Source organism: Trachemys scripta, chromosome 24 (assembly GCF_013100865.1).
Source record: "Trachemys scripta elegans isolate TJP31775 chromosome 24, CAS_Tse_1.0, whole genome shotgun sequence".
Taxonomy (NCBI): domain Eukaryota; kingdom Metazoa; phylum Chordata; order Testudines; family Emydidae; genus Trachemys; species Trachemys scripta.
The window spans coordinates 6,630,900-6,652,709 of NC_048321.1; the positions used below are offsets into that span (position 1 = coordinate 6,630,900).

The 21,810-nt window shown below is 53.4% G+C and overlaps 1 protein-coding gene across 1 annotated transcript; it reads left to right on the top strand.

The window, feature by feature from the left end:
* The first annotated feature begins 7,426 nt into the window (after positions 1 to 7,426).
* Positions 7,427 to 12,026, top strand: LOC117869625 (SLAM family member 9-like). The gene is made up of 4 exons (XM_034756606.1): positions 7,427 to 7,623; positions 9,101 to 9,466; positions 10,113 to 10,379; positions 10,930 to 12,026. The coding sequence occupies exons 1-4, from the start codon at positions 7,566 to 7,568 to the stop codon at positions 11,064 to 11,066; spliced, it is 828 nt and encodes a 275-aa protein (XP_034612497.1). The 5' UTR covers positions 7,427 to 7,565; the 3' UTR covers positions 11,067 to 12,026.
* Positions 12,027 to 21,810: the final 9,784 nt, after the last annotated feature.

Sequence of the window (21,810 nt, forward strand, 5' to 3'; positions counted from 1 at the left end):
CTCAACAGGTCTGGAATTGCAGTAACACCTAGAGATCCTGACCGTGGCCCCTTGTGTCGGGTGCTGGACACACACACGGTCCCTGCCCCAAAGCGCTTACAATCGAAGTCAGGGGTTTGAACCCCCCTGGGGGCTCACACACCGGTGCCAGGGGGTCGCAACCTACTTGCCCTTCCTGTAATGCCAAGGGGGCTGCCAGGTGGGAGAAGCTGGAGACTCATTGATCTCGGGCTAAGACAAGAGACAAATGGGGCCCCCCAAGAAATGGGTAACAGCAAGATAAGTGTGACAAGCAGCTATCGCAGCACACCCACTGCTTAACTAGGGGTGAGCGTGGGGCAGGCCCACTCTAGCTGGAAACCCAGAGAAAGCAGTGTTGCCTAATGGATTGAGCAAGTGGACTCAGAAAACCTGGGTTTGCCACTGGCCTGCGGCGTGACGTTGGACAAGTCACCTCCCTGCCCCAGGGCTCAGTTTCCCCATCTGTAAAATGGGGATAATGAGACTGGCCTCCTTTGTAAGGAAAGCGCTTTGAGATCCACGCATGAAAAGCGCTGTAGAAGAGCTAGGTGTGGCCTTATCTGGGTTGTCCCCTCCCTGGTTAGCTGTAAAGTGTGGATCTATTTCATTGTATCGTTTGATATTAACGAGGTTAGAATGGCTTTTGCATGTGTATGTTAACGCTGTGCGGTGTTACAGGCGGGCATTATACGTTTATAATGTTCGTGGGGTTTGTTTCCATGATGTTTGTATCAAAAAGCAAACTCTGATAAAAACTTAACTAACAAAAAAAAATAAATAAAAAGAACAGTGCTGGATATTCTGATCATCAGCCATGCATTCACCTCTCCTGGGGTGTTGTACTGACACAGGCTTGTTGCTTTTTGCCTCTTTGCACCGTCTGCTGTGTAGTTCTGGAAAGACGGTCAACTCATCCACCCAGAGCTGTACAGGGCCGGGTGGCTCCCTTCCCCCACACCTTGGGTCGTCCCTTACACCTGGGGCATTGTGGGTGTGGGGTGCTAACAGGTTCCAATAGGAGATCTGAATGAAGGCCCTGGACTGGGATAGCAGCGGCTGCTGCAGGCAGGGTTTGTTATACTTAGAAAATAAAAACCAGCGGGATCTTGTTCAGGGGCTAAGGCAATACACCGTCTTTGTCGTGAATACAGAAAAAATCAGAGTAAGCGATCAGTTATAGCTGTAACATTCCACTCACGCACACATTCATCCACACACACATTCAAGTTCTGCAAGGTTGTTATTATAATTACCAGCCTCGGAGTTGCTCGTGCCAAGTCACTGGCTAGGCGGCCTGGACACGAGGGTGGAGCTGGGCCTTATCAGATGCGCATCCGATGCTCCTGGAAGTTGGTTGCAGAACCAGACCCAAAGTCCTCAGTCTTCAGGGTCTGTCTTTATAGAGATCCGTCCTCATACAAGTCTATGGGGTTGGCCTCGTCATGCTGGTCTCACGTTTGAAGTGATAGTCAATCACGCAGATGGCACAGCAATGACGGTTTGTTCAGGGGCGGCTCCAGGCACCAGCGCAGCAAGTGCGTGCCTGGGGCGGCAAGCCACGGGGGGGCGGCCTGCCGGTCACTGTGAGGGTGGCAGGTAGGCGGCTTTCGGCGACATGCCTGCGGGAGGTCCGCCGGTCCCGCGGCTACGGCAGCAATTCGGTGGCGGGAGCGCCTATGATGTGGCACTGGCGGACCTCCCGCAGGCATGCCGCCGAATCCGCGTGACCTGCCGTGCTTGGGGCAGCAAAAAACATAGAGCCGCTCCTGGGTTTGTCGGTATCTTGCTCTTTGGTTCTCCGCTCTCCCTGTCCTTGGGGCAGTTGGGGGTGGATTCCGGTGTGCCCTCCAGGTTATCGCCCAGTGCTTTCTTCGGCCAAACGGTTAGTTGTTTTTCTTCCTCCAGATGTGGTGTCGTTTATTATGATTATAAGGCTGGAGCCTCAACCTTTTATTACCCATCCAACCATACAGCTGCAATCACACTCTATTTCACTTAGCATTTTCCTCATCACATCTATATTTTATTATCTATTCATTCTTTAACATAACCATTCTCAAATCACTGGGGCATGACAGGCTCCAACAAACCTGTCCATACCACTCGTTACAGAGGAAAAGAAAACAAGCAAGATAAAAATGCTAGAGTGGGGGGTTAACCGATCTTTTTCCTGCGTTCAGGGGAAACAGTTGTAACAGCAGCTGTCTTTGATGGTAATTGTAGCGGGGTGATCACCCCGCTCCGGCCCTGGAAGGGTACAAGCAGCCCTGGAGAGGGCTGCAGCGTGGAAGCTGGGCTGATTGGGAAAGTAGCCACAGCTGTAGCTGGCTTAATAAGGGCCCAGCAGGCCCTTATAAGAGGGCAGTGGGCCAAGAGCAGGCAGTCCCCCTCTAGCTGAGGAGGGAGATGGACCTAGCTGCCTGAATGCTAAAGGATACTGGAGTGGAGCAGGGCTGGGGAAAGGCCAGAGGAGCTGGGGAGCTCCGGGCCAGCAACTCCCCAGGCTGCAGGGCCTTGTACAATGGTCTCAAGTTGCAGTGGGGGAGGTCCAGGTTGGATATCAGGAAAAACTATTTCACTAGGAGGGTGGTGAAACACTGGAATGCGTTACCTAGGGAGGTGGTGGAGTCTCCTTCCTTGGAGGTTTTTAAGACCCGGCTTGACAAAGCCCTGGCTGGGATGATTTAGCTGGGAATTGGTCCTGCTTTGAGCAGGGGGTTGGACTAGATGACCTCTTGAGGTCCCTTCCAACCCTGATATTCTATGATTCTATGATACAAGGCCCCTGGAGGTTCTGGGTTGCAGGGAAAGGCAGCAGGTCAACACCTCCCTTGCCTATGATGACTGGCTTATACAGACTGCAGTCGGCCCCAGTGAAAGGGGGCTAGATGGTGACTGGCAGTAGCCCATAGGCTGAGGCGAGGCGGGGATAGAGGATGCGGGTTCCCTGGGGAGGGGAGACCCAGATCTGTGGCGTATTGCCTGGAGGGGCAGCACCCCAGGTAAAATGGCACTGGGGTCTGGGAAGGACACGGGGGGCCAGCGGCAAGCGGGACATTGGCCTGCAGAGGGTGCTCCGGAGCTGGAAACAGAGCTAATTCCTAGGAACCAGCAGGAGGCGCTGCGGGGGTGAGTCCTGCCCTGTTACCGTAAACATGTCACTTTAGAACAGACTTTTTGTCTCGGGATGTGGTTCTACAATTAACACAGACCTTGTACATTGACGGGCGTATTTCAGGTAGCACAAACTCAGCGGGCTGAGGGGCGCATTTCTTTCTGATGGTCAGGCCAAAATCAGGGGTCTGTTCTGGGCCATTCTTTCTCCCATTTTCCCAGAACATAAATGTATTCATTGTTACTTGAATTCAGCAGATTGCGAGAGGTCAGCAGACCTGGGGGCTGGGAGAGCTGCGGGTCAGGAGGATTGAACATCACCTGTGAAGGGCAATCGCTGAGCTGCTGCTCGCAGGAACACTGGTTTCAATCTGGAGTCACTCCAGTGAACCCAGAGGCTGGCTCTGGATTGACACCAGTGCCTGCGATAAGGCAGCCACCTGTCCAGGCTCTCCCAGGATCATCCCTTTTCTGATGTATCTGCCCAGGTGTTCAGTGTACATGGCCAACTGGCCAGTTTTGTGGGCTCAGCATCGTCCCAGATGTCCCGGGTTTTTGTACCCTAATCTGCAGTCAGCATCAGGCCCTGTGTCTTAAACACCCCGTCTCTCTGCTGTGTCTCAGGAAGTGGAGCTGTTCCTCCTGTTCTCTTTAAACCCTCTCTAGCCAGCATGCTGGAAACAGCTTCTCTCCTGCACGTCCCCATCTCTCCCGGGCAGGGGGACCAGGTGCTGAGCTCTCTGGAAAGCGCCCGGGTTCTATGTGACGGGATTCATGGGCTCTGTCCTGGTAAGTCCACTGCAGATGCTGAGGGATAATAGCACAGTAACAAACCTGGAGCCATCCAGGCCTTCCTGGCTCTCCCCACTCGCAGATAGCAGGGCTAGAGCCCAGATCTTCCAGGTCCAAAGCACAGCCCGGCCCCCACACTGCAGTTCTAGAATCCCCACTAGTAGTGCGGGGCCTGCAGCACACGGTCCAGCAGGTCTGAACAGGCAACGCGAGGGCAAAGGAAATTCAGCATCAACACATGCAAAGTAAGGCACATTGGCGGGAAAAACGTAAATGACTCACGTACCTTATAGGGGGCTATTTATGCCTCCTCTCCCTCAGACTGATATACATCAGGAGTGATTCTGGGGAAGCCTATAGAATTACACTGGTCTAAAACCATTCTATGGCCCTGATCCTGAAGATAGTGACACGTGTACATACTTTTACTCCAGCAAGCCATCCTGTTGGACTAATGAGCTGTCAGGTTGCCTGTCAACAAACTCAGATACTGAAAAGGCTTTTGATAGGGTGGTGTGGCTCTATCTCAGGGGTCTCAAAGTCCCGGCCTGTGGGCCATCTGCGGCTCGAGAACCTCCCCACTGTGGCCCGCAGAGGAGAGATGCAGGCAGACACACTGCTGGCAATATCTGCTGTAGTCGCCGCCCCCCGCAGCTCCCATTGGCTGGGGGAGAGGGACAGAGATACCATCACTAGTCGCCGGGCAGAGTCAGCCATGGAGGCAGCGTCACTTTTTTCCACAATGAATATAAACAAGTCAAAATACCGAACCCAACTTTCTGATGCACACCTTGCTGCAATCCTGAAGGTTTCAACTGCTCAGTCACTGAGGCCAAACATCAACAAACAGGTGTCTGGCAAACACTAAAAACTCTCTGGCAGGCGACGAATTGTATAAAGTTGTATGACAGTTTTATTATTTCTAAGAAATTTGAAATAAAAAATACAAGATAAACGTTTTCTTTTCTGAACACCATCTTCAGTGACGTTATGGGCCCGCTGGGAGGATTTGAGGACTGGCCCTGGCCCTGAGGTAAATTGAGTTTGAGACCCCGGCTCTATCTCTTATGGCAGGGTTAAGGCCAGGTCTATGCTACAGAATTTTGCCGACATAACTAGGGTGGCTAGAAAAATGAAAAAAATCACACTGAAACGCTCTGCCAGTGTAGACACAGCTTATACCCGCGCTGATATAGTTTGTCATTTAACTGTACTGCCAAAAGAACTCCTTTAGCTGGTAGAAGCTACGTCTCCACTTGGGGACTTTCCATATACAGCGGTAGCAGCAAAACCTCTGTAGTGTAGACTAGCCCTAAGAGAATTTGGGTTTAGCTCAGTTTTCCTTAATTGGGCTGATGTCATTCACAATTCTCCGCATTTGGCAGGACTGGCCTCAGAGTCCCATGTGCCAGCTAGTTCTCCGAGGACCATTACATCCAGAGCTGACACATCACTTTTATGGCCTGTGTTATACAGGAGGTCACATTAGATGATCTAACAGTCCCGTCTGGCCTTACAATCTGCATCTATGAAAATCTCCTTGTACAAACTTACCAGGCCCAGATCAAGTCATCACACGATTCTATGGAAATAGCAGTGGTCAGTGCGGGGGCAGAGCAACTCATAGCTGTGTGAACAACTATATGGGCTCTGGAGCACATTTCTGATACCCTACCTGCAAGGAAGGGAAGATGGAAGGGTGAGAAGGGCAGAGTTAAGGGCATTGAGGGCTTAATTGGGAATTTCCAGACTTTCAAGCTTTGGAGTTTTTTGTACGTTTCAACAGAATTCTAAATTGTCTCTGTCTCTATCATGGCTCCTTGGGGTTTTTCGCTCACTACAGGGTTTCACAGCGGGTGAGCTGCGGGTCGTCCTGAACAAAGTTTTGTGTCTAGATCAGTATCCCATCTCAGACACCCAGGCAGTGTCAGTATGTGAGAATCTGTGGTAATTTCCTTTTACATCTGTGTCTCTGTTTCTGTATGTTGCATCCCCCACTAAGCAGCTATCAGAGATTATCTAGTCACGCTGTGACCCGAACACCACATGAAACTGCAGCGCTGGGGAGAACGCCAAGACCGGAATTAAGAGCCGGAGCCACCCACCAAACTGAGTCTGTGGCTGGAGCAATTGGAAAGGCCCCAGCCGGTGAGGACACTGGCCAGTGTGTGTCAATTGCTGGAGAATCTGCAGGGAATCAATTCCTTTTGCCACTGCTACACAGCGGGCTGCAGGGGGATACAGCATCAGGTTCTGTCTATCTAGAGTCGCTTATCTCCTTTCCTGTATCTCGCTGTGTCAGTTCCTGGGCTGAGATGCCTTATCAGTGCCAGAACGTTCGCTGCCCAGCGTGAGCGCGGCTGTGAGCCAGACCTGGCCGCTGTCACTCTCCCGGGGAAGGCAAAGCTGTGCAAATCCCCTAGAGTGCAGGCATATGGGTATGACGGTGTTTATCCCGCTATAGCTATTCCCATATGGGAAGGGGAATGAGCCATGTGGGGATAAGGCCCTTTTATCCCAGTCAAACTGTGTCCACACTAGGGGTTGTACCGGTGTAACTAGATCTGTTTGAAAAAATCACCTTCTAGCTGACATGTTTAAACCAGGACACAAAAGGGGTCTAGAGCAGGCCCCTTCCTGGGACTGTCCCTTAATCCTGGACCCCACCTTGCACCCAGGTGATATTGACTAACTGGAGCTTGCTCCGTGAAGAGTAGTGGGAAGGGTGGAGAACTATAGCAAAGAGAGCCAGGCAAACCCGTAGCGTAGCCAATGCAATTACCCAAGGGTCGGTTCCAGGCAAGAAAGAACTCAACCCGCCTCACAGCATGAGTGGAAATGTAGCTTCTGCAGAATCTGGATCTGCCCTGCGGGGAGAATGGGGGGCGGCTAAACCCCTCCCCTGGGTGGGATCAGGTCCCTGGCTGGCAGCATGACCCCTGCCCTGTGCCATCCATGTCACTGGGTGAGGTTGGGAGTTGCTTTCACACGTGGGGGTTGGTCTCCTGGTGTGAGGAGTCCCCAGGTCTCACCCCCCCACCCCCCCAGCAGCCTCAGGCTGTCATGCAAGAGGAGGCACAAGAATTGCCGGCCTATCTGCAGTGTAAACACCAACCGGGGAGAGGAATGTTGGACAGGGTCATGTGTCTGTACAGCCCCTAGCACAGCGGGGCCCTGCTCAGTGATTCGGGCTCCCGGGCACTGCTGCAATGCACACGATCGATCAGCCCAGCAAGGTGTAACTGGGAAGGGGCTAGGAAAGGACGACTTAGGCTGCCTCTCCCCAGAGGCATCCCGGTTCCCTGTCACTGTCTCCAAGGGCGCCCCATGGCTTGGGGGTGTCAGAGTCGGGCTGAGCCTGTGTGCGAGCGACTGGGAGGGAGAAGGCTCCGGGAGGGGGAAGGGGAAGGGAGATCGGGGCAGGGGGTTATCTCATCCTGTGCCTGTCGCAAGGTTGATCGGCTGGTGAAAAGGAAGTTTCAAAGCTGCTGACGTTGTGTTCAGCCTCACAGAGCCCTCGCCGCTCAGTGGGGTGATCCCAGAATCACCCTGGCACCCAGACCCGGCCGCCCCGGCCGTCCCAGTCTCTGACCCATCACTCCACGGGCACTGACTCTCCTGTTCTGCAGCCCGCCAGGATGGCAGGAGCTCCCCGTTCCTTCCTTCTTTTCCTCCTGCTGGTTTCCCAGCCCAGGGGTAAGTTATGCGGGGCTGTATCCACCCCAGCGGGGGGCTAGAAATGAAAGGGTGAATCTTGGGCAGGGCCGCCTTAGGGGGGGCAAGTGGGGCCAATTTGCCCCAGGCCCTGGGCCCTGCAAGGGCCTCCACAAGAGTTTTCGGTGGGTCTTTGGCGGCAGGTCCTTCAGTGCCGCCGAACACACCCGGAGCAAAGACCCGGAGCTTCTTCCGCTCCGGGTCTTTGGCGGCAATTCGGCGGCGAGGGTTCCTTCCGCTCCGGGTCTTCGGCGGCAGTTCGGCGGCGGTTCCTTCATTCGTTCCAGGACCCACCGCTGAAGTGCCCCGAAGACCCGGAGTGGAAGGACCCCCGCTGCCGAAGACCCCAGGCCCCCTGAATCCTCTGGGCGGCCCTGATCTTGGGAGGGGATGGGAACAAAAGAGGGGCCAGGCCCAGGAGCTGGGCCGGGCTGGGGGTCTCTCTGCCCCCAGGGATCCGGTGCAGTCTGAGCTCAGCCAACACAAGGGTCTGATCCTGCATCCCTGACCCACATGTTGCCCAGGCAGAGGGAATGCTGGAGAGACCCGGTGCCTACTCTCGGCCTTCGTTCCTGGCTGGCCTCTTCTCTGCTCCCCCCACCCCCTGTGCCGTCCCCGCTGGAGGTTCTCTCCTTCGCCCTGTGGGGTGTTTGTTCCCAAGAAGGTGGTTTGCCAGGCAGTGAGCCTCAGCCACCTTGGGGTACTCACCGGGGCTGCTGCCTCCATGAAAAGGACTGAGGGTTTGGGGGGGTCACGGCCACATTGTTAAACAAGCCAACGACCCTCAGGGAGAGGCAGGAGGGCGCAGCAGTGAGAGCCCAGAACTGGCCAACAGGAGAGCTGGGTTCTCTCCCTTTACAACCCCAGCGTTGCTGTAACCTCAGCACCCTCCCCCCATTCCCCGCCCCAGCAGAGGCAGCAGGGAGAGCAAGGAACAGGTGGCCAGGGGATGAAACCCGCAGCCTGGCTTCACGGCCCCAGAACTCTCCCCTCCTGTTCCCGACTCTGCCAGTGATCCTGTGCAGGTCACTGCACCACTCTGTGCCTCAGTTTCCCCACTTGGATATAATTTATCACTGGCCCTTTAAAAATTCCTCCAGTCCTGCATGATGAATGCCATTGGGTAACACTGAGTTCCTGTGTGAAAGGAAATTTCCCCACCCACCCACAGGAGAGGAGAAATTTTAAAGGGACAGGACTGTATTTCCCTCCTACCTACAGCATGCCATGTGGCTTGATTCAGGGGTTCGAAGGCCAGAAGAGACCCTTGTCTGACCTCCCATCTAAGACAGGCCCGAGAATTCATGGATGGGCGTAAGGGGCCCAGGGACTCAAACCAGTGAGGTGCTAGGGAAGGGCTTTTGTAATTCGCACTCCGTGACCGGAGGGAGTCGCAGTGCAGGGGCGGGGGTGGCTGGGCTTGGTCTGTTTCCTGGACCCTTTTATTCTGTGTTGTCAGACACAAGTCCTGCTATCTCACGCTGTTCCCCCAAATTGATGAAAGGAATTCTGGGAGAATCAGTCGTCCTCCCGCTTAATTCCAAGGAGATGTTCAAGAACATCAGGTGGTCCGCACCCAGCCCTCGCCAGGACGAAGCCTCAGGCAGAACGGTGCCTCTTGCTGTCGTCACACCGGGGGCGCCCGGAGCCCTGCCCCGTCTTGATGTGGAGGACGAGCGATACAGAGGGCGACTGAGACTCTACGGCCAGACCTATTCACTGGAGATCAGCAACCTGACGATGGCAGATGAGGGCAAATATGAAGTAGTGCAAACTCTAATTGCAAACAATCAATACAACTGTGACTATCCCCTGTACATCTACAGTGAGTGTCTGAGGGTGTGCATGGGGGGAGGGGCAGGCACAGGGAGTGAGAGACCATAATGTGGACTTCAAATGAGTTGCGGACTTCACAGGAAGCTTTTAATGATGCAGCCAGACCATTTGGTGTCGGAGTGTGTGTGTGTGTGTGTGTGTGTGTGTGTGTGTGTAATGGTGGGTGGGCAGGGAGGTGGGGCTGAGGTGGGAAAAGGCGGGATGGGGCGGGGACTTTGGGGAAGGAGTGGAATGGGGGTGGGGTGAGGGCGGCAGGGCCGGCTCCAGGCACCAACATAGGAAGCAGGTGCTTGGGGTGGCCAATTCAAAGGGGCGGCACTCCATCCAGTATTGGGGCGGCACGTCCAGGTCTGCAGCGGCACTTTGGTGGCGGGTCTTTCACTCCCTCTCTTCCTGTTTGAGCTGCTGCCGAAGTGCCGCCGCTCGTTTTCTTCTTTTTTTTGTTAGCCGCTTGGGGCGGCAGAAAATCTGGAGCCGTCCCTGGAGGGCGGGGCAGGGGCAGGGGCAGGGCCGGGGGGGTGTCAAGCATCTACTGGGCAGAGGGGAAGTAGGCACTTATGGCCTGCAGCGGGTTCTCACCACGGCAGCCTCTGTACAATGTTATTTTGTATTTCCCGCCCCCGTCTGGCCCCCAGAGCGACTGTCGGAGCCGGAGATCAGGGTCCACCCTGTGATGGTTGGGAACGGCACCTGCAATGTGACCTTCACCTGCAGCGCCGGGGAGAGGCCCAGGCACCTCATCTACACCTGGACACGCCCAGCAGGAGGCGCCGTTCTCTCCACTGAGGTATCCCTGCTGGTCCAGCACAGACTGGGGGATGAGGACTCGCCCGTCACCTGCACGACCACAAACCTCGTCAGCAACAGCTCGGCCAGTGCCTCCCCCAAGGCGGCCTGTGAAGGTGACGCTCGCTCCATCCCTCCCCCTCGAGCATACACAGCAGGGAACAGCCTGTGCGGGCCTGGCTTGTACACCCCCCCCCGCTGCTCTGGCTGGGTTCTCGGGCACAGTGAGCACCACCAGTGGGCTCGCAGGCTTTTTAAGGAGCTACTCCCCAATTCCTACACCCCACCCTGGCGCTGGGCAGGAAGGTCTGTCACTGGGGGACTGGGGGGCACCGAGGGTCTGGCCCAAAGGGAACAGCTGGGTGTTTGCAGGGCCGTAGCAACAAAGAATGTGGCCCCCTCCGAACGGTGGCCCCCTCCGAACATATGTCCGGGCGGGGCCCCTTACAATGCAGAAACTGGAATGTGGTATTTATTTTGCCACTTTTAGGGGCCCCCTTCCTTGTGGGGCCCCCTCCGGTCGGAGGGTACGGAAGGCGCTCGCTACGCCTCTGGGTGTTTGCATTCCAGCTCACTGGGGTCTTCGGAATCGGAGCTCCCGGCACCCGGTGCGGATTTAGGTTTCCAGATGGTGTGAACCCCCTAAACATTGATTTATTCCTTCAGGTCCCGCCCTGCCCCAGACCCCAGCGCTGTCCTACTGCCGCGCCAAGGGGATCCTTGTGCTGGGGGTGCTGGGAACCCTGCTGGCTGGGATCCTCACGGTGCACATCCTCGCCGCAAGGGAGCAGAGACGGCCCTGAGAGGAGAGGAGCTTCCACTGGGGCTGTCAATCCCCCCCACCCCGCTGAAGTTTCCCACATGGGCTGGCTAATGAACGAGAATGCTCCATCGCCAACTGCAAAAGCCTCCATTTCCCTCCCCCTCAGGGAACAAGAGCAGCAGCGACTCTATTGCACTAGACTTGGCCAAACGTGTAGCAATCCCTGATCCTCCGCCCGGCTGTTCTGGGGCACAGGGCGGGGGGGTGTCTCCAGGATCGGAGTCTCTCTCTGGCCCAGTGACCATGGAGTTATGTATAGAAAGTGGAACAGCTGTGATAGGAGTGACTGAGACACACCCTCCCAAACAGCCTGGTGCACAGGGCCTTCCGCGGGGACATGGGAGATCTGGGTTCAAGTCCTGCTCTGAATCAGGCAGCACAGGGATTTGACCCCACGTCTTCCACATCCCAGCTGAATGCCCTGACCTCTAGGCGATGGGGACTAGGGACTCGTGCTCTCACTCTGGTTTTATCTGAGAAATGGCGAGCTGGCTCAGGTCCCCATCTCCAGGCGAGGGTTCATGGCTGAGGGTCCCAGCTGGAGAGAGGCACCTAGTGCCAGCCGTCCCTGCGGGGTGGAAGGCCAAGATCAGTAGGAACTGTGAATCTGGGCCCTAAAACCGCTCCCCTTTCCTCTGCATTTCACTCCTGATCTGCTCTGAAAAGCCCTTCCCTGGGCGCCTAGCTCTGCCCATGCGTAGGGCTGCCAAATTTCTATTCCCAGAAAATCAAACACCCTTGCCCCTCCTCTTTCCTGAGGCCTCGCCCACACTCACTCCATCCCCCCTCCCTCCGTCACTAGCTCTCCCCCACCCTCGTTCACCTGCTCATTTTCACCGGGCTTGGACAGGGACAGGGAGTTGAGGTGTGAGAGGGGGTGATGTAGAACTGATGAATGAAATTGTTTTTAATTGTTCACTTTCTTAATGTAACTTCATAAGTAAAGTTTTATGAATGAAACAATATTAATTCATAAAACCAGTTACCCCAATAACTGGCTAATTAACAATTAAGATGCTTGTTAAGAGCCATAGCTGTTCAGTCAGCTGCCTTTGTAAGTTTCACTATCAATCCAATTCCTGCTTAAATCACTAATCACTTGCACTGTTTCAGTATTGTAACTTCTGTTCACCATTTATTACACTTGCCTACAGTGTAACTTCTCAGAGGGGTAGCCGTGTTAGTCTGAATCTGTAAAAAGCAACAGAGGGTCCTGTAAAAAGCAACAGAGGGTCCTGTGGCACCTTTGAGACTAACAGAAGTATTGGGAGCATAAGCTTTCGTGGGTAAGAACCTCACTTCTTCAGATGCAAGACATCTTACCCACGAAAGCTTATGCTCCCAATACTTCTGTTAGTCTTAAAGGTGCCACAGGACCCTCTGTTGCAATGTAACTTCTGTTCACTGTTTGCCATCCATTATACTTGTCTATATTGTAACTTCTGTTCACTGTTCGCCATATTGGAATTCAAACCCCATTTTAAAACGCTTACTCCATTTTGTAAGGGCTTGCTGCAACCTTCATTTTTGCAAACCCTGCTGTAATCTTATTAGTTTAGTTTAAATGTGTGAATGAGGTATGTATGGATGATGGAATCAACCTCCAGCCCCAGCCTGTCCTGATTAAATAGAATTCAAACACCAACAGCTGAAGATACAGACAAGAGCCCTAACAAAGTAAGAAGAATCCACCCTAAAAAGAAAAGGTACAATAGAAGGAAGATCAAAGCCCGGTCCAAGGCTGAAAGTCATGTCTGCAATTGACGGGTGATCAATCACCAAACCTGAAGGCAGCGTGACACAGCAAGACCTGTAGACTCTGGATTCAAACTAAAGCCTACAAAAAGGATGGGTGAGATGGAAAGCTTTGGAGGAGGGTAACATTCTGCTGCCAACATGGAAGGGCATCGGTGTATGCCCAACAGAGACCCAGCTCGTCCTTGTGCCCGGCTTTCCTGGCCAGTTAGCCGCCACAAGCTACGAACCCAAGCTGCAAACTCAAGCCACAGATGCAAGCAGGACTGGTAACTATGCAGCAGCTGCAGAACATCTGATGGATGTGTGTGTGTGTGTGTGAGAATAGGTATTAGGTATAATGTGTGTGTATAAGGATTAAGATATTTGTTATTGGTCATAAATCAAATTGTTATCATAATAAATGTGGCATCTTTATCTTGTCCCCTTTAATAAGATCCTGCTAGTTTTTACTGGTATAACAGTGAGTGCTCTGGTTGGGCGGGTGGGGCTGGAGATAAGGGGTTGGGGTGGAGGAGGGGCCTCCAGGCTGGGGGTTGGGGCCGAAGGGTTCAGAGTGTGGGAGGGGGCTCCAGGCTGGGGCAGGGGGTTGGGGTGTGTGGGAGGGGGTACAGGCTCTGGGGTGGAGAGTGCAGGCTCTGGAGTTCAGGATGAGGAAGGGGGCTCTGGCTGGGGTATGGGGTTGGGGTGCAGGAGGAGAGGAGGACTCCGGCTGGGGATTCGGGCTCTGGGGCAGGGCTGGGGATGAGGGGTTTGGGTGCAGGAGGAGGCTCCAGGCTGAAGAGGAGGGGTTGAGAGTATGGGAGGAGGCTCTGGGTTGGGGCAGGGGGTTGGGGTGTGGGAGGGAGGGTAGGGTGTGAGCTCAGGGAAGGATGTGGCTATAGGAGGGGGCTCAGAGCTGGGGCAGGGGGTTGGGGTGTGGGAGGGAGGGTAGGGTGCGAGCTCGGGGAAGGATGTGGCTATGGGAGGGGGCTCAGAGCTGGGGCAGGGGGTTGGGGTGCAGGAGGGGGTTTGGGCTCTGGGAGGGAGTTTGGATGTGGGGGGGGTTCCAAGCTGAGAAAGGGGGTTGGGGCTCAGGAGGGGATTCGGGGTGCAGGCTCCGGGTGGTGCTTACCTCAGGCAGCTCCCGGGAAGCTGCCGGCATCTCTCTCCAGCTCCTAGGCAGAGGTCCTGCCAGATGGCTCCACGTGCTGCCCCTGTCTGCAGGCGCCACTCCTGCCACTCCCATTGGCCAGGAACCATGGCCAATAGGAGCTGCAGAGCTGGCGGTCTGGGCAGGGACAGCATGGCTGCTGCTACGCCTAGGAGCAAGAGTAGGGTGACCAGATGTCCCGATTTTATAGGGACAGTCCCGATTTTTGGGTCTTTTTCTTATATAGGTTTCTATTACCCCCCCACACACACACACACACCACCTGTCCCGATTTTTCACACTTGCTGTCTGGTCACCCTAAGCAAGAGGGAGATGCTGACAGCTTCCCGGGAGCCGCGCAGAGCCGGGCAGGTAGGGAGCCTGCCTTAGCCCTGCCGCACTGCCGACCGGACTTTTAAAGGCCTGTGTGAATCTGGCCCACAGTGAAGCAAAGTGAAACTGGAGGGCAGGGCAGATTTTTGTGCTGCTTGGACCTGCAGGCGCTGTGCAGGGACTGGGCTTTTAAATCCAGCCTCAGGGAGTGTTTGCACTCAGGGGCCTGCTGCCTGCTTGTTCCGCGCAATGCTGAACTAGCGCTTTCAGACGGTCTTGTCTGGATTTGCTGCTCAAGGTTGTCTCATTAAAGAGCTTCTGGGAACCAGAATTAATGACTGACCGTCTTGCTGCTGAGCCGGCTTTTTCGGGGCGTGTGGTTAATTGCCGCAGACACTTGGCGTCGCAGAGCCAGGGAAGCCGGGTGCACAATCTGCTTGTTAAATACAAAGTGCAAAGCAGAGGTGAGCGTTGAGTACGGAGGCTGCATGGGCCAGCCTGTGCTCAGCAAACCTGGCTTTTAGCCTTGACCCCGCTGGTGCTCAGTGGCCTACGGCAGGGCTCTGTGCCTCAGCTTCCCCATCTCTAAATAGGAATGAAATTAGTCAGGAAGGAAGGAGAAGCCGGTGTTGGCCTGGGCCTCTTCAGGCTCTCAGTCAAACCTCTGCTCTGCTACTGACTTCCTTTGCGACCCTGGGCAAGTCACTTAGCCTCTCTGTGCTTCTGCTCTGCATCCATACAATGGGGATAACAGCACTGCCCTCCCCCACAGAAGGGCTGTGAGGTGCTCAGATAATACTCTAATGGGGTCCAGATAAGCACCAAAGAAAGAGGAGAGTGCAGGTTTCTGTGCCAGGCTAGCGTGGGGACCGTTTTAAAGCTTGACTCATTTTTTTAATATCATTCCTTTGTTCTCCTCCGAAGTCCCCGAGGGACTCTCTGGTTCACACTGCAGCTATCCCAGGATGCACTGTTCTGTGACATCACCAATAACCAGGGGCGGCAAGGAGCCTTCGGCTCTGTGGGCCCATTGCTTTCTGGGCTGGTGTCAGAGAGGAAAAGCGAAGACAAAAGAGAAGCTAGTTCATCTTTATGGCTGGGCTGGGCCCCGGCCTGACTGTCTGTGGTCTTTATCTGGCTCCTATTCCCACAGTAACCGAGCACTGCCCAATCAGTAATGTATTGATCCTCTCTGTGCACTCTCAGTGGAACCAGGCAACCCTGTGAGTGACCCCGCCCTGCCCTGATCAAAGACACTTGAAGAAGGAAGAAATTCTTCTAGGGGGGTCACTGACCAGGGGCGTGATAAGTCTGCATTGATTTAGATTGCCGGTGCGTTCAAATCCAGCAGGGTCAAGGGGCCTGTGTGTTGTAAGGGCCGGCAAATAACTCCAAGAAGGGATCATTTACCCGAATCTTCTGAGCAAAAATACAAACATTTAAAAAGGCTAAACAAAATCCACCAAGATTTTCCTGGGCCATAGAGGGTTGAAAGACCTAAGCACCTAGTCGGAGTATAACTTTGGAATATTGAGAGAAATTGTTTAAAACGGGGAGATTCCCATTAACAGCCAGGGCTAATACTGACATACTGTCCGTGACATGAATCAAATATTAAACCCTATGAGGAAAAAGAAGTTTGTCTTACACCGATGCCATCTACTGGATACTGACGGAAGCAGCAGAGAAACTCAGGGAGCTGAAATCTGAATATACCGGCGCTGGTCAATACCCAATAGAAATCAGAGGTTTGGCCTCTTCCAACAGATCCAGAAACAGTGTCTATAAACCTAGGGCCACCACTGTGTGGACCTCAGAGTTGACAGAACCCACGAACGAGCTGCACAATTCCAGAAGTGATGAGTGCTGCTCACTCAGGCTAGGATGGTGACCAGCCTTCCCCTGTTACACACTTAGAATCATAGAATATCAGGGTTGGAAGGGACCTCAGGAGGTCATCTAGTCCAACCCCCTGCTCAAAGCAGGACCAATCCCCAGACAGCTTTCTGGCCCAGATCCCTAAATGCCCCCCCTCAAGGATTGAACTCACAACCCTGAGTTTAGCAGGCCCATGCTCAAACCACTGAATAGGTTCTTTGGCTGGCTCTACGCTTCTCAGTGACACCTCGTATTAGATCTTAGCTAACTGGTGCTGTTCGCATGCTCTCCTTTGTAAGCCCAAGCAAATTGGCCTAAGAGTGATTTTAAGCAATAACTTTAATTGCTTTTGATATTTTAAACCTGCACTTTCAGACAAAGCCATTCAGATAACAGGGAACACGCTCTTAACAGTGTCTTTAACCAGGGCCGGCTCCAGGGTTTTGGCTGCCCCAAGCAGCCAAACAAACAAACAAACAAAAGCCGCGATTGTGATGGCGATCTGCGGCGGCAATTCGGCGGGAGGTCCTTCGCTCCGAGCTGGAGTGAGGGACCGTCCGCTGAATTGCCACCGAACAGCTGGACGCGCCGCCCCTCTCCGAAGTGGCCACCCCAAGCACCTGCTTGGTAAGCTGGTGCCTGGAGCCGGCCCTGTCTTTAACACAAATACTTCCTTACTCCTGGGAGGAGGACTGGAAGCGTGAGAAGTGTTAGAGGTCCTAACGAACTGAGGATCATAAGTAAATGTAATAAAAATACCACAGTGATTTGCATTCTTGTCCGGTCTAATGGCTGAGCCTCGACCCTAATCCATGACAACTGCTTGCAAGAGTGTACTGGTGTGTGCAGTACAAGTCTGGTGTCCCTCAACTTGATCTATAAACTGTTGAATACATACATATGTGTCTGTGGGTAAATTAATAAGCTGTTGATTGGAGGTAAAAGCTGACCTGAAAAGAACCCATCATTACAATTAGGAACTGTGAGGGGGCGGATTGGCCCCGCACTGGTAAGGAAGGGGTTAATCCTTCCCTCCTAGCAGAGGAAGCCCCGCCCCCAGGCTCTGCTGGGCATGCTCCACCTGGAAGTCAGGTATAAAAGCCTGCTCAGTCAGGACAGACAGTGGAGGAGGAAGGACACTTAGTAGGGGTGCCAGCCCAGGAGCTGTTACAGCCTTTACCGGCGAGAGCGGAAGAGCCTGAAACCCGGACCAGAGGCCTGCCGCTACCGGAGCCCCAGGGAGCGTCTGGTGCTGAGGAGCCTGGAGACCCTGATACCGACTATGGCTGCAGGACAGCCGGTAGGAAGTGACCCGGGGAGGGAGTTGTACCTCCCACCCTTATGAGGGCAATGTGTTTCGGTGGGATTCCCTGCTGACCCTGTGGTGGACTGCTCTGCCACTGTTAGGACCCTGGGTTGGGGCCCAGTGGAGTCAGGTGGGCCTGGGCCCCCCTACTGGGGGATGCCACCCCCTTGTGATGGCCCCCAAGCACTGGCCACTAGGCCACCCTACCCTGCCTCCAAAGGTGGCTGTATTGACTCTGGCTGCTAGGCTGGGCTATCCCACTAGGGGAAGGGGAATTAGGTGGACTCTGGGGCACATTGAATGGCCTCTGGCCGCTAGGCTGAGCTATCCCACTCGGGAAGAGGCAGTAGATGGACTCTGGCCATTGGGCCACACTGTGTTGACTACTGGGAGGGAGGGGGGGGGCGTTTAGAAAATGGATGTAGGCGTAGAGAGGTGGGGTTACCTTAAGGGGACTGATGAGGTACTAAACCCCCCACAGTAACCTAACCCTCCCCTGGACTCCATTAAAAAGGTATGATCCTAGTTAAATTCCATCACAATATTGGCTACAACACTTATCCAACTGCCAAATCTAGTTTGTTAGATGTCAGCTTAAAATCTAACTGGCATTTTGGCAACTTCATGAGCTCGCTCGCTGTTCACGCGTACATAGTAACTCCCCTGCACTCCCCCTTTGCCAGCCCCTTCAGCACCTCCCCTGGATGCTGGAACAGGTGCCCAGGCCCTCTGATGTGGAGTATCAACCTGGTGGGCAGGACTGCAGCATCTGCTCTCTGAGGGGCTCCGGGATCAGGAGTGCAGGTGTCGGAGCTGCCGGGAGCCTGGGCCGGAGCTGGAGTTCGGCAGCAGGGCTGTCCTTTCAGCAGAGTCCCCATAGTAATGGAGTGGGTCAAGGTAACATTCTATGTGCCGTCTGCTCATGTTAGGGGAGCTGTGTGTCCAGAACCACTTGTCAAAATGACCCAGTCACTGGCTTTCCTTTGATTACGCTCAGTCCCATTGTCCAGGAAATGGTTGAGGAGTGAGTCAGGATTACATATCCCTGGCTGCTTACTGGAGTCTTTCATCTTCCCTCTATTGAATCAGTGCTGATTTCCTTGACTGTACTCCGTCAGAAAAATCGAAGTCTGCCTGTGGATTTTAGAGCCTTTTTAAACCAGAAATTTTGGACACAGGGCCAAACATCCAACAGGAACCTCTGCAGAATGCAGAGGGAATATACAGGCTTAGACGGACTGAGAATTGAGACAAAATATATGGGCTTTGCAAAGGAAACTTCTCGTGAAGAAGCATGAATATGTGGCATGGTTAGATTGAGAGGTTTGGAGATCTGAATAAAGTTACATTTGGGCTGCCAATAGGATCGCGTGTCAAAAGCACATGTGTGTTATAGCCTCTAGTTTTTTTAATGAATGTAAATGAAATTCCGTCTCTTCCCCAGACTGTTTACCCATTGGCTGAGGAGCGTGTCACCCTGCCAAAGCTCTGTGAACTGATGCACAAAGGTGTGTCTGTGCCCACGGGGTTTCAAGGAAAATTCTCTCGTTTTTCATAACCTGGCAGCTTGGAAGTTTGTATGGTGGGGAGCCTGTCTCGCAAGACAAGGGACTGGGAAAACAGAGCTGGCATTTTGTTTAAAAAACAACTTTATTTGTGACCCTAACTAGCAGAGATGGCTTAAGGTTTCGGGGGGGCCCTGGGCCAGAGCAAGTGAGGGGGCCCCTCCCAATCTCTGCTCTGCTCCACCCCCACTTTGCCCCTTCCCCTTGCGGCCGCAGCTGGGGGTCCCAGTGCTCCTGCTGGGGAGTGGGGTCAGGGCGCGGGGGTGCCCATTTCTCCAGGCCCCGCCTTCTGGGGACAGGCCCCGTTGGCCCAGTGGCTAATCCACCCCTGCACTAGTGCCAAAGGCGATCACCCCACATCAGCCCTGAAAGGGTTACGGTGGCCCCAAGAGGCCAATTCGCTTTCCCAGAGGCACCTGAAGGGAGGCCCAGGGATTTATAAATACTAATTGCTGAGGGAAGCCAGCAGGGGGAGAACTGGGTAAGGAATAGAAAGGGAAGATTTCAGAGTAGCAGCCGCGTTAGTCTGTATCCGCAAAAAGAACAGGAGTACTTGTGACACCTTAGAGACTAACACATTTATTTATTCGTGGACTACAGCCCACTTCATCAGATGCATAGACTGGAACGCACAGAAAGAAGATATTTATACATACAGAGACCATGAAAAGGTGGGAGTACGCATACCAACTGTAAGAGGCCAATGAATTGAGATGAGCTATCATCAGCAGGAGAGAGAAAAAAACCTTTGAAGTGATAATCGAGATGACCCATAGAAGGTGTGAGGATATTTTAACATGGGGAAATAGATTCAATTAGTGTAATGACCCAGCCATTCCCAGTCTCTGTTCAAACCTAAGTTCATTGTATCTAATTTGCAGATTAATTCAAGTTCAGCAGTCTCTCTTTGGAGTCTGTTTCTGAAGTTGTTTTTTTTGTTGTTGCAAAATTGCCACCTTCAAGTCTGTCACTGAGTGGTTAGAGAGGTTGAAGTGTTCTCCCACTGGTTTTTGAATGTTATGATTCCTGATGTCAGATTTGTGTGAAGAGTTTTGTAAGAGCCGGGAGAGAGGCTGCAAGTTGCTCTCTAGCAGCAGGGAAGTGGGGAGGAGGAAAGCCAGGGAGGGAGAATACGCCCTGGAAGGAGCGTCAACCCCACAGGAGTTGTGGGGAAAGAAACCTGGGTTTCTTCCTACCCTGCCTTCTCAGGCTAACAGCAACAAGGAGGGGGACAGTGCAGACTCTGGGTTGGAACCCAGTGTAGAGGGATGGCCGGAGTTCCCCTACCAGCCACTGGGTTGTTGGCAGTGCCTGGTGAGACTCTGAGCCCCTGGAAGGGGGGATCATATAGCGACCTAGCCAGAGGGCTGTGGGAGAGAGAGCGCCGCGCTGATGGAGTGACCATCGGCAGAGGGAGCCATATAGAAAGAAAGCTGCTACGCAAGGCCAGGCCGGGAAAGAGGCGCTCTTGCGGTGAGTGAAGCCTGTAACAGATCCAGTCACCACGATCGAAAGAGAAGAAGACATGATGGGACAGATCCTGGGCTGGTAGCTTTACTGATATCAGTGGAGCTATGCTGGTCTATACCAGCTGCGCACACAGGGCAATAGACCACTGCAAGCATACAACAGACCTGGTGAAAACCAACGGACAGACCCCTTACCTCGAAGAGCTCAATCTAGACCAAGAGGATACACTTAACGCTTTGTGGCCCTGGCTCTCCATTCTCCTGCAGCTTATACAGCCATTTACTCCAGAGCGCAGTGCAAGATGCTACCATCCTGATCGGGCAGCATTTTACCTGCACTCTGTGCTTGTGTTCATTACCGCAGCAGGTGCAGGGAGATGCAGAATCAAGCGCACGGTGTAGATTTACATCTTCCAAATGCTTTACCAACCTTCCTTCCTTCTCCTTCAAATGCAAAGACAGAAAACATCACCATGCCGCTATCTAAAACCCTGGTACGCCCACACCTTGAATACCGCAGGGCAGTTCTCGTCGCCCCATCTCAAAAAAGATAGAATAGAATTGAGAAAAGTACAGAGAAGGGCAACAAAAATTAATTAGGAGCAGGGAACTGCTTCCTTAGGAGGAGAGATTAAAAACACGGGGACTGTTCAGCTGAGAAAAGAGATGACTAAAGGTGGGGGGATATGATAGAGGTCTACAAAATTCTGAACGGTGTGGAGAGAGTGAATAAGGAAGTGTTATTTATTCCTTCACCTAACACACAAGAACTAGGGCTCACCCAATGATATTAATAGGCAGCTGCTTTAAAACAAATCAAAGGTCGGACTTCTGCACACAACACACAGTCAGCCTGTGGAACTCACTGCCTGGGGATGTTGTGAAGGCCAAAAGTATAACTGGGTTCAAAAAAGACTAAGTTCAGAAGGATAGATCCATCAATGGCTATTAGCCAAGATGGTCAGGGATGCAAGCCCATGCTCTGGGGGTCCCTAAATCTCTGACTCCCAGAAGCTGGGACTGGACAACAGGGGATGGATCACTTGATTTAATTAGCCTGTTCTCCTCTTTCTCTCTGAATCATTTGGTACTGGCCACTGTTGGAAGACAGGATACTGGGGTAGATGGGCTATTGGTCTGACCCAGTGTGGCCGTTCTTATGTTCTTAAAGACGGACTGCTTGCATTTGACATGATGCCCGTTCTGTGGGAATGTCACAAAGTCCAAGGATCTGAGAGAATGTGATGTTACAGTTAGTTCTGGGCTGCAGTTTTCCAACCAAATAG

Excerpts from the sequence above, each read along its gene's own strand:
- LOC117869625 (XM_034756606.1), top strand. The coding sequence starts at position 7,566 with ATGGCAGGAGCTCCCCGTTCCTTCCTTCTTTTCCTCCTGCTGGTTTCC. Across the intron at positions 7,624-9,100 it reads GCTGGTTTCCCAGCCCAGGG|ACACAAGTCCTGCTATCTCA; the intron begins GTAAGTTATGCG and ends CTGTGTTGTCAG. Across the intron at positions 9,467-10,112 it reads CTATCCCCTGTACATCTACA|AGCGACTGTCGGAGCCGGAG; the intron begins GTGAGTGTCTGA and ends TCTGGCCCCCAG.